At 34.9% G+C, this 16,002-nt stretch overlaps 1 protein-coding gene across 1 annotated transcript in view; it reads right to left on the bottom strand.

Annotated features, from left to right (window-relative positions):
* LOC148840567 (phospholipid-transporting ATPase ABCA1) overlaps nucleotides 1–16,002 on the bottom strand; it is a 300,212-nt gene that overhangs the window by 3,095 nt on the left and 281,115 nt on the right. The window contains exons 44-47 of the mRNA XM_088932095.1: nucleotides 14,781–14,922; nucleotides 12,684–12,818; nucleotides 11,778–11,881; nucleotides 9,615–9,707 (exon numbers count right to left, since the gene is read on the bottom strand). Coding sequence (XP_088788221.1) covers nucleotides 9,615–9,707; nucleotides 11,778–11,881; nucleotides 12,684–12,818; nucleotides 14,781–14,922 — 474 coding nt within the window. The remainder of the gene's footprint in view (nucleotides 1–9,614; nucleotides 9,708–11,777; nucleotides 11,882–12,683; nucleotides 12,819–14,780; nucleotides 14,923–16,002) is intronic.

Here is a 16,002-nt window from a genome sequence, read left to right as displayed (position 1 = left end):
TATAATATAATAGTGCATCATTCAGAATATTTTCTGTCTTTGCATTGGACTAAGCAGTGAAAACTGTAGTGCTTTGGGTTCCATTGAAAGTCTTCTTTTAAATGCCTCAATGACAAGGCCTTTGAGCTGCATTTTCCCTACTATTACAGTTTTTGTGTTGTATGTTTTTATCCTTGACATGTTTTTAATATAAAGACCCATCTCTTCTCTCCTTCCTGTCATTCTGCTTCAATATGTATGGAAGTATGGAAAATGTTCTTATAAACTTTTAAACTTTTACAAAAAACAAGGTTTTAGTACTGCAGTTTATTAAATGCAGTTTTAAGTCCATTTTACAAGGGAATAAGGGGGCTTTTCAATAATTAATTTGAAACCTAATCATCTACAAGTATGCTTTTTTTCTTTATATCTTTTTAATTAAAATCTACATTGTTGCATTAATATCTTGATAAAAGTCTTCTGGTGTTTGTAAATGGTGTATTTCTGTCTCTAAACATGACTTGGATCCTGCAGCTGTTGAACAATATTTTTGCTCATTTAATCAAAATCTTTACTCACTGTGAAAATCAGTAACAGCAAGCATGCAACAGAAGGGTATTAAAGTTTGCTTTGTGTGAAATTTACTGAACCACACATTTAAACTAAGTTGCTAGGCAATGTGGATAATCAATCAGAGTTAAAAGAATGTATCATTATCTGGAAAATGTGTTAAGTGATTTGTACAAAATATAGCACATTAGCTGCACAAAATAATAAAATCAGATGACCTCTGAGCTGACTTCAACAGGTTTTGTTTTGAAATATCTAGAACATTTCAACTGAAAATTTAAAGATTCAAAAAGAAAAAAAAGATAATGCAGTGACAAAAAAAAAACATTTATGTCATTTTGCTCTGCAGTAATTTTTGAGATACAATCTGATGGTGTGTTGCACAGGAAGTATACAGTTTGGATTTCTTGAACTAGAAATTCAAAGGTCAAACAAAACCACCTATTTACCCCAGGGGAGTGGGGCAAAAAGGATCTGAGGTGAATTTTCCACCAGCTAACCCATAGTCAGACCTGCTCATCTTTGATAAGACCGGAAGACTAACAGATCAAAAACTCGACTCCCTGATGCCTGCTGTTATTGAAACCCCCTGTGGAGTCAAAGACAATGGAATATTGAGCAGCCAGATCCACATTCAATATTTAACCTACAATGTTGTGCTCTTCTACAAGCATTTATTTCCAGTCCAAAGTTTTGATTCAAATCCTTTATTATTTAGTTCAGAAAATACAATTTCATTTTCTGTGAACTTCAGGATTTATATCCCCGTTGAGATACTGTGCAAAACAGGTTAGTATATCTTTGACACAAACCCATACTCTTGTTATTGAATAATTTTTTTTTAATAATAACACCTAATCATATACTAAAGTTACCTTTTGGCATGGATATATATTTAAGTGGATAATCAATTTATTTTATAGAACGGTATAACAGTTTAAAGTAAAATGTGGATAATAAGAAAATATTCCACATTTCATTAATAAATTGAATTAAGGTTTTATACCCCCAAATAATCACTCTCAAAAACCTATGCCTGCATAAGCTTTAGTCTGCACTATCTCCAAATATGTGGATATGATACAGTATACACAAAATACTTGTGTATTTTGAGAACAAAATACATTACTTTTAGTGATGGGTTATTTTCAGCTACAGGCCTTACAGTCCTTAACATTACTTTTCATCTGAAAGCATTCCAATTCACATCGATTGATTCCAGTTTCTTATGGTATTAATTAAGGAACTGAATGATGGATGCTATGTGGACAAATGTGCCCTTAAAATAATCCAGTCATGAACTTAATGATCAAACATCCCTTAAATGCTGCCCCATTAAACAGCATGCTGTTATGCCCCATTAAAAAGACTTTCTTAGATAAATTACAAGTATATACAGTTTAACTTATCTTGTTACACAATGGGATCTGTAAAGCTCAAATACTGTATATACAATAGCCCTTCAGAAAAATACATACTGAAAATCCTAGAGATGGCAGTATAAACAAGCAAATGAAATATTATAATTATAAAGGAAATAAATAAACAACATGGGTGGATGAATGAACAAAAAATGGGTATGAAAGCTGTCTTTTGCAGTTAAAAGACTGCGAGGCAAATGTGAAATATCTTCTTGGGAATTATTTACTTAAAATGTATAAACTCTATAGGAAAATAAAGTGTTAAAATCAACCAGTAGTGAACCTATCCTCTGCAAGACATTCTCTTTAAGTTGATGGAACCAAAAGTCAGTCATTTTAATAATTTAGTTAGCATTGTAGAGCAATTTCAGGCATCATAATAAGATGAGTGTTATATTTCAGAATGATATTGACCCAATCTGCATTACTAAAACCTTGTTTTTTGTAAATATAGAAATATTTGTTTAAAAAGTTTAATAATTCAAAGTCACGGGAAAGCACAATGCTTTGTAAACAGCATATCATATTCTTCCCAACATCGTGCAGATTATACTTTAATTTAGCAGCAAAAAAGAAGACAGCTTAAATTAAATTAAATTTCATTAACAGACATATAACTCATGAAACATTAATTCTGGAAACTGAAAGGAAATACTAATGCTAACTTAGAAAGCATTCTCAGTGTCAGCAAAATTAAAGATAATTTGGCGACTGAATAATGCATTTATCCAATGAATAAAATTATAGAACAAGAATCATTTAGTATTATTGTTTACATTGTTTTAAGAAATCAGAGATCTATATATATTTTTTTACTTTCATGCTGCTAAAAGGGGCTAAGATGCTAAAAGTCATTCAGTAGTTTGGGTAAAGTCTATTTAATGAGATGGAATTTATAGGGCTAATTTATAGGGCATTAAAACATGGTGCTCCTCACCTGGATGACTTGTGAGGAATGAGCCATGGAGCTGCTGCAAAGGTGAAGATGTGGTGGAGGGAGGGGTGAGAGAAAACATGTGTGCAAAGGGCGCTTAGGAGGTGAGTCATTTATGCATACAAGAATGGAATGGGCGAGATTAAAAGGTTGACCTCCTCTCAAACGTTTGTTTCCAAACTCCTTATCAGTAGTTCAGTCAATTTCTAATAAATGTAACAAGACAACAGAATTTACAGTGATAGCATATTAATATCTTGGGGTAATTCAGCTGGCAGAAAAAATAGCAGACTGACTTTAAGGACAAGTCTGAAAAGACCCCCCCAAAAGATCAAAGGAACCCATTAACCCCAATGCTTTTTTTTGGTCAAGTCTGCTTGTATATATGCAAAATGGACTTTGGAGGAAAAATCTAGGCATTAGTAGAGACTGGGATTCCATGATGGGCTATGAAAGATACTGCACTGACCTGGAAGAAGTATCCTTTTCCTACTGGTGCTGTTTGCCTACGGCTTTGGTTAGACTGACGTTCGATGTGGTGCAGGATATGGAATTGTAACCACTCTGGGTAACAAATTTGCTTATACTGTAGTTGTAGGTGAATGGGTGGAATTACAGAGTGAGAAAAATGAAGAGAGTAATAAGAATAAAGAGACCCATGGGGATAATGGTGGAATCAGCCTTGATGTATTGAAAGTAAAACGCCAGCCTGTCCGGTATGATTTCAATGACTAAATGGATACGGACAAATTCTGGGTCAACTCCGCAGAACAGCAGCTAGAGTGATGGTCCTTGGAGACAAGAAGAAAACAAGTACACTTCAGAGAGTCTCTGCCTAGGGCGGTGGCAGAAGCTTGGGATAGTGGGAACAAGATAGAGGGAGTTGGTGTGCCGATACCTGAATGGACACCAGCAGGAGTGGGCAATAACAGCAAGTAAATCACCATCTTGGCTTGATGGAGCCAACAGTAGTCAGATTGCTCTGTCTGGCCTTGTGGAAAAAAAAAACGCGATTGTGAGATGATTCGGTGGGTGCCAATTGCTGTGGGAACTGGTAAAATAACTGGTAGAAAAAGTATTTGATAACCTTGACACACGTGATATGAAATAAATTGGTCAAAACTAATTTTTGTGCCCCTGAATTCCATGGCTATGGCAGGTTCTTTGCAAATTTTTATTCCAGTTTAGCTACTGTAGAGTTGTCAGGTTTTACTAATTTGGGTATTAGCTTCCAGCAGACTATTAAATACAATTTTCTCAACTCCAGAGTACAAGTTGATGAGATTTGATCAAATGCTCTACCTTACAGAATGAAATTATATATAATCCCAGTTTCAATCACATTAAAATGTCTAGAATACATTATTCTATTGTTCTTTGTGTGTGTGTGTGTAGGGGGGGAGGGGGATCTTAAAAGTCCTGTTTTGGTGTCCAAAAAATCTTAGAAAGAACGTCATTACATACTGTAAGAAAGGTTACACAGTTTACAAATGAGATTACAGCTTTCAGCACATGCATTTGGTTGCTAGTAGTTAGGTGATCCAAAGATCTCATCCAGCCATTTCATGAAGTTATGTTGATTTTGTTAAATGAGTTGTAGGATTTTAAATACTTGATCTAGTCAACTCACAGCCTTCATTGTTAAATACTAAAATGTTTTTTTTTTCTTTTAACCTGTCAGTGTAGGACAGATTCCAGAGCAGCAATATTGTGTTATGATATGATAACCAATATTATAAAAACTATTCTGCATATTCTGCATTGTTTAATTTTAACATACTGTAACATTCCTTGATTTAAATATACTGCACTTTTAACAATATAACATAAAATTCTGTTACTTATTAATTTACTACAATATCTACAAGATAAAAATAATGTATTGCAATAAAAACAATAAAAGTATTTTTCATTAGTAGCCTAGTCAAACATTTCCCATTTTATATCTGAAGTACTGCATATGGTTGTGCTACCTCCATGTAACATGTCTACATTAAATATCTTAGGTGGTAGCTGCGTCAGCATGTGTAGGCTGCAAAAGAACAAGTAATAGGTTTATTCCATGCTAAAAAGAGAAGAAAGAAAACACAACGTTTCAGCCGTGGAGCCTTCTAAGAAGGCTTTTCCTTTTCATCATGGAATAAACCTGCTGTATTACTTGTTCCTTTAGATTAAATATCTACCTCCCCTGGTCTTGTTTTTTTATTTCCTTTGTCTTTTCTATAGTTTTACCTAACTTCTGTTGGACCCATATTTTAATTAACATCCCTGGTAAACAACCAAAAATCTATCTGACAACTTTACAGCATGCCAAAGGTTTTCATCACCTGGCTGTACCTAATTATAAATCGTACTGTTAGACTTTTCACTTGAGGGAGTTTAAGACATAGCCGGAATCTGAGACATCAGCTTCATGGTGTCCAATATGGGAAGCTTTAATAAAGAAAATTAAACAGAATATTTGATTTTCTGCTCCCAAAGGCAGGCCTGCCTCTTTTCAAATGAATTCAATTTTTCAAAATAAATCTCGACAGCTCCCAGTACTTTCACATGCTTTTAGCAATTTTCAATAACTCCTACTTACTGTCATCTTCTTAGCTCTTTACCTGTCCATCCTGTCCAAAAAAGTAATGCTCATACACTTGGTGACATCTTTAATGACAACAGCCTGCACACCTTTCAGGTTCTGAACGAGACTTACTCACACCCTGAGTTTTCCTATTTTATATACTGTATCTCAGAGTACACTCAGTCCTTCACATACAGTATATAGGGTGCTATGAGACACTACTTTACTCTCAGTTCAGTTTTTCATCTACTCACTACAGGAGGAATGCATTCTTCTCTCCATGACTTTCTTTCTTCTCAATGAAGACATAAGATATTAGAAATATCTTTTTATGGCCTAGAGAATGAGGAAAAAGCGGATGGTAGTCCAATGTGGATAAAGTCTCAGACAGTAATTCCTCTTCCCCTAAAACCTTAGCCCACCAGCTAATCCAAATTAAACCTGCACATACTGTACATATAACACACAAGCATTTATGCAAGGTGTACCTGCCACCTGTCTGCAGATGTTTTGAAGAACTATATTTTTCTTCCTACAGGGAATGACTTTGATTTCATACAAATCAAAACCTTTTATTTAACACAGTACAAGATAAAAGACAGCGACTCAGAACTTTCAGTAACCCTTTATTTGCACTGTCTGGAACTGGCACAGAAGTTACTTCAATTCCATGCCATTAAACTAAAACACTCCATTTAAAGCTAAACATTTCAACAAGCCTCCTAAGGTTTTCTCTTTAATTATTCAAAAGAAGACTTTGTTCAATTTGATTTAAAGCTTGGTATTCAAGCTTTTATAATCGATTATTCCTCAACTCCAAAACTTTAGTTTTGCGGTGCTTGGCTTACTATGTAGTTGTAATAGATAATAGTAATAAATCTAAAAAACTGCTTGAGAGGCAATCTATTTGTTTGACAGTTCTTCTAGTTATGAAATTTATTCCACTGACAGTTATTGCAATGGAAAAAAAACACAAAGAAAGTAATGACTTGTCGAGATTGGCAATTTCTCTAATACAGCAGCAGTGTGGAACTCTGGCACCTCATAAAGTTTGCAACCCCCTAATATAGAGCAGACAGCATTTGGGATTGCTGAATCATTTAAAAGACACAACCTCCTAATAAAGGTCTCTATTTCCTATGTCTTATTTTCTCAAATGTAATGCAATTGAATTGTGAATATTTTTAAATTGAAATGTCCTTAAGGCTTTTAAATGAATGCATCTAGCCTGTTGTTTTTTAATCAGTTGAAGATATTTAAACGTTTATAGTTAATGTCAGCTACTGCATAAGTGCCAGGTACTGCACTATATTACTTGCTGTTAATACCAAATGCAGGAGCTTGTAAGTATTGTGTCACATAGGAATTATTTTAAAAATGTAAAAAAATGAACTATTTCTAGAGAAGTAGTAAATGTGTAAAAAGCGACTTTCATGGAATCTTTTCCTTTCATGGAATAAACCTTCACCTGTTCCTTTGCAGCCTATGCATGCTGATGCAGATAAATACTCAAACCTGATTACAATTTACTCAGATTGAATGGGGTAGCGAGAGCAATAATAGGTTAATTATAATGATTTCTAGGTTTTTAGAAACAATTTCCATGTGCTACAGAATGATCATAGAATTCAAATGCTAGTGTTCATAGACTACTGGCCAGCAGATTTAAAACGTGAAATTGTAAAGTCAAAAGTACTGAGACTGCAATGATTTTGATCTGTAAATGTACAGTAGCTTGGCATTTTAGTCCTCTGTGTAAATTCTATACATTGCGATTAACCTCATAGAAATTAAATATTTCTAGAGATGTACAAATCATTTATTAAGGAGGCCTATACTGGGAAGCACTGGGCACAAGGCAGGATACACACTGGATGGGACGCCAATCCATCGCAAAGAGACACAAGCACACCCGCACACACCAGGGCCAATTTACACAAGTCAATTAAACTACCGGTATGTTTATGGACTGTGGGAGGAAACCAGAGCATCTAGCGAAAACCCATGCCAAACATGGAGTGGACATACAAACTCCACCCAGGGAATCCCAGGCCCATTATTCATCCCAGTGTCCCAGCACTGAGAGGCAGCAATGCTAACCACTGCACCACTGTGCTGCCCTATTAATTTAACAGTTTGAATGAATAATTTAAAATTCATATTTATAATATTAATTCATGTGTTTATAACATTAATATTTATAAAGGTATTTCTGAAAATGTTGCATTGTACTGTATATCTAACTGCAATTACTTTTCATACAGTACGTACACATAACTGAGCTCGTATCAAAGCAATATGACACCTGTTTACATGCCTTCTACAGTATTTGAACCATTCACATTGATTGCATGTCACAAAAAATCAGAAAAAACGTTTTCTTTTCATCACAACCCAAACTCCCATAGTTCTACCTGTATGGTTCTAAGTGCATCCTTTAAATCAAACTTAAGAGATTCTTTTCAGTTTTAACAACCCTTCTTGCATTGAAATAACTCACCAGAGGACATTTTAACCTGACATTGATCAGAGAGCAGGGGCAAAAAATGTACCTGCCATGTGAAATTCCTCAAACTGATACCAACAGATTGGGTGAGAATAAAGTAAGAACTTTCTCTTGCTCACGCAGGTACAGTACTTGTGAACCAGAGTTTGACTAAATAAATCTTGTATTGATTAATATAAATTGTTCTAATTACACACTCACCATACCAACATACGAGGAGGTTGAACTAGCTTAAAAATCAGTCATGTGTCTACTCAAGTTTTCAAGTAGTTTTTTTTATTAGCAGTGTTTAAAAGCTCTAGTTTCACCATTGTTTTGAGGGTGTGAGATCACAGGAAGAAATCACAAGTAGGAACAGCAGAGGTGACACAACTCTAGAAAGGAGATATAACTGCATTTCTCACTAGAAAGTCACACAAAGAGAAGAAAAAAAAGGAAGAACAAATATTCTGCAGTATGGAAAATGTACAAAAGCCATAAATTAGAGACATGTCACAAATGAGAAGATGCCATTCAGCCCATTAAGTTTGTTTGATTGCTAGCAGCCAATTCATCCTACCCAACCACTTCTAGAAAGAAACCAGGCTATCACATATGGCAACAGGACTGGAAAGCGTCTTCCAAACCTATTAACCTTTGTGTAAAAAAACGCCTCCTGTTTTAATTTTTAGACTGCTGTGTCGTGGGGTTGCTGGTGAAGACTGGTTGTTGTTCGTCACCAAGATGGGCGAAATGGGTCCCATCCTAGATGTAAAGCACTATGGGATACCTCAGGATGAAAAGTACTGTATCTTTGCAATATATAATTATTAGAAGTACAAGAGTGTAATTTTGCCAAGATCATATTACTTTACCATCATATTACTTATGATATATTGTAATATATACAGTATATTATGTATAATTATAATTATATGCCATTATTATTGCATTGTAATATATGTTAAATGATGTTTAGAATGATGTTCAGAAGCTTTTTCACAAATATTCCAGCTCAGAATTTTTATTGATGTTAAATGTTATTTACTATATTATGGTGTTACATTATATACCATTATATATTATGGTATTACAAGCCTTAATTGTAGGGGAACATTTAAATAAATACTCTGAATTTAGTATATTGCAATGACCAATTTAGTGCTTATAATGAAAATTTCCTTCCGATAAAAGCATACGCATTTAGCATATGCTTTCCAAAGCATTTTACATGTAAACAGGTAAACTAAATTAAACTGTCAAAGACTCCAATTAACAATGTGTGCACTCATACATAAAACACAATTACAAAATGCCCAAAATATACTGAATAAGTAGTATCAGGAATAAATAAATGGCATAAGTATGTAACAATCTTCATCGTAACTAAATTTAAAACACTTGGCCAAACATTTTAGCAAACGAAAACTTGCTGTCTTCATGCACTTTATCACTTTCTTGTACAGTCTGGACTCATTTCAAAATACATTTTGGGGCCCTGAAATTAATCATGGATCAGCCCCTTGTGCTGAGGCAAATTTTGACATCCCAGGCCTGAAGCTGTAAGTACCTGAAAATGGCTTGTGGAGTAAGGGTAAATAAGTCGGAAATAAAGGGAACCAGCCTGTGGTAACTTAAGTAAAATGAAGGACTGACCTGCTCTTCAGGTGCTGAATACTTCCAAGGCACTTAAATTGGCCATTCACCATGATTGCCATTCTTGTGCATAATGCTTCACATTCCTCCATGCTGCAAAAGAAGTAAAAAAAAACAAACAGTGAACTGATTACAATCCATAAAAATAAAAGCAAGAAGCCACTCAATGGGTTTTTTATTCCCCCCCCCTTGCATTGACATTCTGACTGAGTGCTGATTGTATTAAGTCAGATACTGTATTACAGGTGCCTGTGCCTCAAGATATTTAGGTCAAGCAGTGCCATGCTAACGCTGTATTCCACCCTAATTACTGTCACGGCAGCTCAGCAGAAAGAAGCTTCACAAGTGAGGGATATGGTGTGAAATTGAATCAACTCACCTGTGTGACAGGAAATCAGTGAACACTAAAGCTAAAAATATGAGATTTCTTCATCACACTAAGAAAGATTACAACACAAGCCAACACACATGGGAGCTGAGAAGAGTAAGAAAAGTGAAACACACTGCACAAAATATTTGTGGAACAACTAAAGAAGACTCCAATAATGGATAGAAATAACATCTCGCCTAAAGGAAGCACACAATATCACTTCAGGCTTGAGGGATATAAAAAACTAATTTAGCACCATCTGCTTCATGTTCTAATTTATAATTAAATTTAAGAGCTGGAGCAGTAGAACCTTCATCCATTTTATATTACCTCGGATTTAAAAATATTCATGAGTCAATACATTTGGTAAAGATATCCAGTGAATACTTGTGTCTTTTTTAAGTAGCAAAAAATGGAAAACATTGCAATATTATCAATATTGGGACATTCCACATAATAGTGAATCACAAGGAAGGAGTGATTCCAGGTTTGAGTTATAGTAAGTAGAGATACTGTATAACAAAACAAAAATGCAAAGCTGAAAACACAGAATAAGTCATAATAGGATTTTTTGACTACCTACATACAGTACAGCGATTATTACAAAAATGCAGCAGTGCTGTGCTGGAGAATATAGACACGAAGTGATCTCAGTACTTCTTATAATCTTATACAACACAGGCTCACAGTCAGTGTTAGCGAGTCTTGTATTCCATAATTCAATTACAAGATTTAAGTATGTGTTAGACTGGTTGGAAATATTAATTATTAACAACAAATATTAATAGGAATCTTAAGTAAAATATGAAAAAGGAATTGCAGAATTTCTGCCAGAGGTGATAAATATTTTACACTTATATTTCATTTTCCCTTGAAAATAGTTTAGTTTCAATCCATGAGATAACTGGATGGATACGTTTTATCAGTTGTTATATACAGCAGGTGTCCATGGCTGCTAAGAAGAATTCAGAAATGAAAAGTGGAATTAGAAATCTGCACTGTTTTGTCATCCAAATTTGAGAAACAGAGAGAGAGATAAGTATTATTCATTTCCTTAATTATCGAGATAGTTATATATACTGTACTGTATATATCTATAGTATGTTAAGCTGCAAGTCTCTAGAAGGTAGTGCAACACCAATATCCTACTACTTCGAAAAGAGGTAAAGTAAAAGTGATCAGAATGATATACTCAGAAAGGTTTTGCTGAATGTCTTTAATCTTGCAATAAAGATTATTGTGAGGTGATAAACAGCATCTAATGAATTTAGATGCTCAAATATATTGATACAGTACAAGTTTAGCAGAATAAAATTGTAACATGGTGTCACAAATGAATGGAGAGGAGATGTTTTTAATGTGAAAAAAGAAGCACAGTTTTATGAAGAGAGATTCTAAAAGAAACTGCAGAGCCATGCTCCAAAGAAGGCCTGGATTAGGTTTGTGGATCAATTTATTAGGGTACAAATAATCTTTGTTCTGTGTTTATGTCTTTTGCTAATTTCTATTTCAAAACAAACCCTGAAACTGAACCAAACAATAGAAAAAAAATGTTTAGATTTTAAACAAACTTCCTTATTTATCCTTTGTTACCTAAACTTTGGTAACTTTGTTACCTCTTTTCAAATCATTAAATCATTAATCATTTCTAAAATATACTGCTGTTGCTGTACATCACTGAGCCTTTCCTCGTTGAACTCCTCATTGTTTTCTAAAGAATAATGAAATATTAAATGTTTTTTCCCTTTTTTCATGTATTGTTGGTTTGCTATATACAGTAAGTGAAGACTGACCTATGTGAAGTCAAGATGACAGATCGTCCCTCTTTGATCACACTCAGAATACAATCCCACAGGAAGCGACGAGCTTTGGGGTCCATTCCAGTTGTTGGTTCATCCTGAAACACACATTGCATTTAAATCCTTGCAGAGCACAATAGCAGTGTTCAAGTAGTGTTCGTACATCTAAGTGAAAACTTCAAAATAACCCTACTTTATGTTTGAGAAAACAAGCCCTCAGCTCCAAAAACAAGGCCTCTGCTTCAATATTGTCAATTTTTTTTTATATTCTTGTATAGCTTCTGACTTGCAAATGATGTTCTGGCACAAGTACTGTTAGTACAGTATGTAGCATATACAGTACAGTAAGTATAAATTCTGAGTATAAATTTAATTTTAACATTATTTCAGCTCTATTCATTCCCACATTAACCTCAGAAAGTAAGACATGGATAATAACAATATAATTCACACCACTAAAAATAAAAGAAAAAAAAGAGTGTGTGTAAAAACACAAAGTGCAGACAGTGCATTAAGACAATATACAAACAAACAGTAGGCAATATACAAGTAAACAAGTAAGCATTTCAAATGTAAGCAATGCAGACACGTAAACCATGACTAAAGACATGCAATAAATAAATTAAATTACAGTGAGGTAGATGGTGTAGGTGTGGTCCGAGGTGCATGGCCAAGTGTGTTTGCCAACCGCACCGCTTGTGGGTAGAAGCTATTGAGGAGTCTGGTCAAGGTCCTTGGATCACGTAGCTACTAGGTATGGGCAACCAAATGAGATGGATGGGCAGAATGGCCTCATCCCATTTGCAAACGTTTTTATGCTCTTCGAAAATGAATAATAGCCAGATATGTTGAAATGTACCATAAATCAGTTTGCTTTTAAGTAACTGGATCCAGTCTTACCAAAAAGATTACTGGAGGGCACCCAATTAGGGCCATGGCAGTGGAGAGCTTGCGCTTGTTGCCTCCACTGTAGGTACCTGCTGACTTGTTTGAGTATTTGACGAGCCCCAGCTTCTTGATTCCCCACTCAGCCACCTGCAGAGGTAAAGCCACAGCTTATATTGACGCATAGCTCCCTGATTTAGTTCACTTTGTTATTCTGTAACATCACCACAAACTGTACGTGTTTTCTGATTATGGAATGACAGATTTTAATTGTGATGCACTTTCAGTATTTATTATGAAAGATCTTGTGTGAAATGTCTATTTCCAAACTTCATATGTTTTACAGGACTGTGACATCTGACTACAAACCATGGATTAAAAAGGTCTTCTTTTTAAAACTGAGAGAGATGAAATAGCTGCTGTTAAGTCACAGGATTTGTGCAAAAGAGACAAGGAAGCCTTTGCTCTTGATCATAGTCTTCCCAAAAGGAGATAAAATAAGAGGGCATAGGGCTGCAGGGTGCTGTAGGGAATATAAACAGGCTTATTAAATGCCCAATGATCACAGTAATGCCTTATTATTATGAGGTTTAATTAAATTTAAAACCTGTAGCACACTTTATGTATTTTTGGTCATCTTTACAATTTTTCCATTACAGAACATTTCTGCTTGTTCAGATTTTGCTTTTCATGCTTGTATACAGAGCCAAGTTAAGAAACAGAGAGAAAACAAAGTTTTCCTAATGTCTTACAGTAATTCCATCATTGATATACAGTATTTTACAGTATGAGCTGTGTATACTTTTTGGGTTTTGCTTATATGGTAATTATACACCATTGTTATTATTACCTTTCCAGAAGGGTGAATGAGGATAGCTGTTGCATTGGAAGTGTAAGTTACAAATTACTTTGTCATTTATAAGGGACATCTGTAAACTATATGCATGTTTATAATATGAAAAGAAAATATCCAGACAGTTCATGTCAAATACTGTCTGGCAGCCTGGCTATTACCAGATGATGAGAAATGCAGTAAGTAATTGCCATCTTGTTCATTTGGAGGACACTGGTTTCACTGTCAAAATGACATTTATCATGAAAGGTGTGCTTCAGAGGAGAGCAGAACTGAATTCCTCAAAGAGGATGAGAAGGATGTAAAAAAATAACTTTGGAATGGATGGTTCTGTCAAGTGCATAAGTCAGGGAACAGGTGTAAAGAGGGACAAGACAGCCCTGACAGTGCTTCAAATGTCTGTGCAGCTGTGAAAATGTAACTATCAAGGAAGTTGACAGGCTCAGAACGCACTCTATTGAGAAGATCATCAATGAACAGCTACAAAACAAGAAAATGTGTGCTTGTTGGATCCCACATGTGCTAATCAATCAACGCAAATGTGGCACATTTGACACCTGCAATGAATTAGTAAAACATTATGATGTGGAGGGAATGCATTCCTTCACCGAACAGTCAGTGATTACAAATCCCAAAACCCATCACTAGTGTATGCAGTGTTCTCACTCATTCTTCTTGATGTCAAAAAAATGAAGGTGATCCCCTTAGCATTAAAACGTAGAAAAGCATAATGTTAAACCCATCTCTTTTGGGTCTGACACATTATAGTTCAAAATGAATACCTGCTGCTCTAGTATGGTAGGTACAGGGACCAGACAAATACTCAAAAGATCTACAGTATCAGAAGCAGAAGCACTTACAAAATGAAAATATCCTGTTTGTTCATCACTTACAATTACCCTGGAATGCTGGAATTGGCACCATGCAACTATAATTGCTTGCAACTAACCATTTCTAGCTAAACTGGAAACTAGGTAAACTAAAGAAATATGTATAGACTTAAAACATACTGTATATTTTTATTAAAGTTGGAATGAAAAGAAATAACCAATATACTGTAAATTTTATCCCCAGATCATTCTTACATCATTAAACATCTCCGCATTTTTGTACAGATACATAAGCAGCTGCTCAATGTGGCTTCTTAACCATTCATTAATAATTGAGCAATGATCACTTAAAGGTAGGAATCTGAACTTTAGTAATAAAGGGAGAGAAGGTTCAGCATCTCTTCCCAATAGTATGAAAACTCATCTTACCATCTTGACTTCCTTCTCTGGAACACCACGGAGGCGTGCATAAAATTCCAAGTGCTCACGTCCACTCAGAAGATCATCTATAGCGTCAAACTGGGGACAGTATCCCATATTCTGATGAACTTCTCTCATCTGTTTTAATATGCTTTGAGAAGACAAACACATGTTACATTCTAGGGAGACTTTAAGGGATGTGTGTAATTACTGTACTGCATGTTGTGTTCCGTACAAGACAATAATACAGTTTTTACAAGTGATTGTTGTCTCATGACTATGAACATGGGAGTTTTGGGACGGGGGAGGAGCCTTTTGAGAATCAGGTTTGTGTCAGGCAGAGGTTGCCACAAAATGCTATGTAAACTTAATTTGTACTTCATATGCACATGTGTTTATTTTGTGATGTCCTTGGAAGTACAGTAAGTACAGCAGGTACAAATCTCTATAATTCTACATCTGTGCCATCATCCATAGTGTAGCAATCTGCAAAACCTCAGCTTTAGATTTTAAGTACAGTATGTACCTGCAAATCCATTATTAGCTTATTTTACAGTATTCATCACATAATGGACTAAATTTGATAAATGTATTATTCACTACTAATTAATACTACTCTATCAATGACACTTCAAAAATAATTCATTCAAGACCTGTAATATACAGTACAGTGCCTTGTACAAGCATTATTCCTACAGTGTCAATTTTTGTGAGATTGCTCTTACATTTTATAAACTTACTATTTTATTCAAAACCTGAATATTATTCTTGAACTGAAGACTTCAAAGGATATGTTACAGAAAATTTCAACACAAGTAAAACAGAAAAAATAAAATATGTTGATGGCTAAGTATTTAGACCTCGTCTTTTTGGGTACGTCTCTACCCACTCTCTTTCAAATTGCTTAGGGACAATTTCTTATGGACAGCATATTTTTTTTCATGGATTCTCAATAGGATACCCCTTCTTATTCTTAAGCCACTGCAGTTTAGCTTTCGCCTTGTGGTTTACATAATTGTTTTATTGAAAGGTGAATTGTTATCCCAGTTTTAGGTCTGAAGTCGATTTTCCTGCAAGATTTTTCAGTACTCTGTTCCATTTATGTTTATATCAGTCTTGAAGAACTTCCAAGTAGCTGATGATGAGAAGCAGAATAACATAATGCTTCACAGTAGATGGTGGTAGGGATGGTGTTGACTAACTGATGCACTTTGTTTTGTGACTGATGTAT

The sequence above is a fragment of the Atractosteus spatula genome, chromosome 1, assembly GCF_055471065.1.
Source record: "Atractosteus spatula isolate fAtrSpa1 chromosome 1, fAtrSpa1.hap1, whole genome shotgun sequence".
NCBI lineage: Eukaryota > Metazoa > Chordata > Actinopteri > Semionotiformes > Lepisosteidae > Atractosteus > Atractosteus spatula.
Note: the sequence above shows the minus strand (reverse complement) of the source record. Positions and strands in the feature narration are given on the sequence as shown.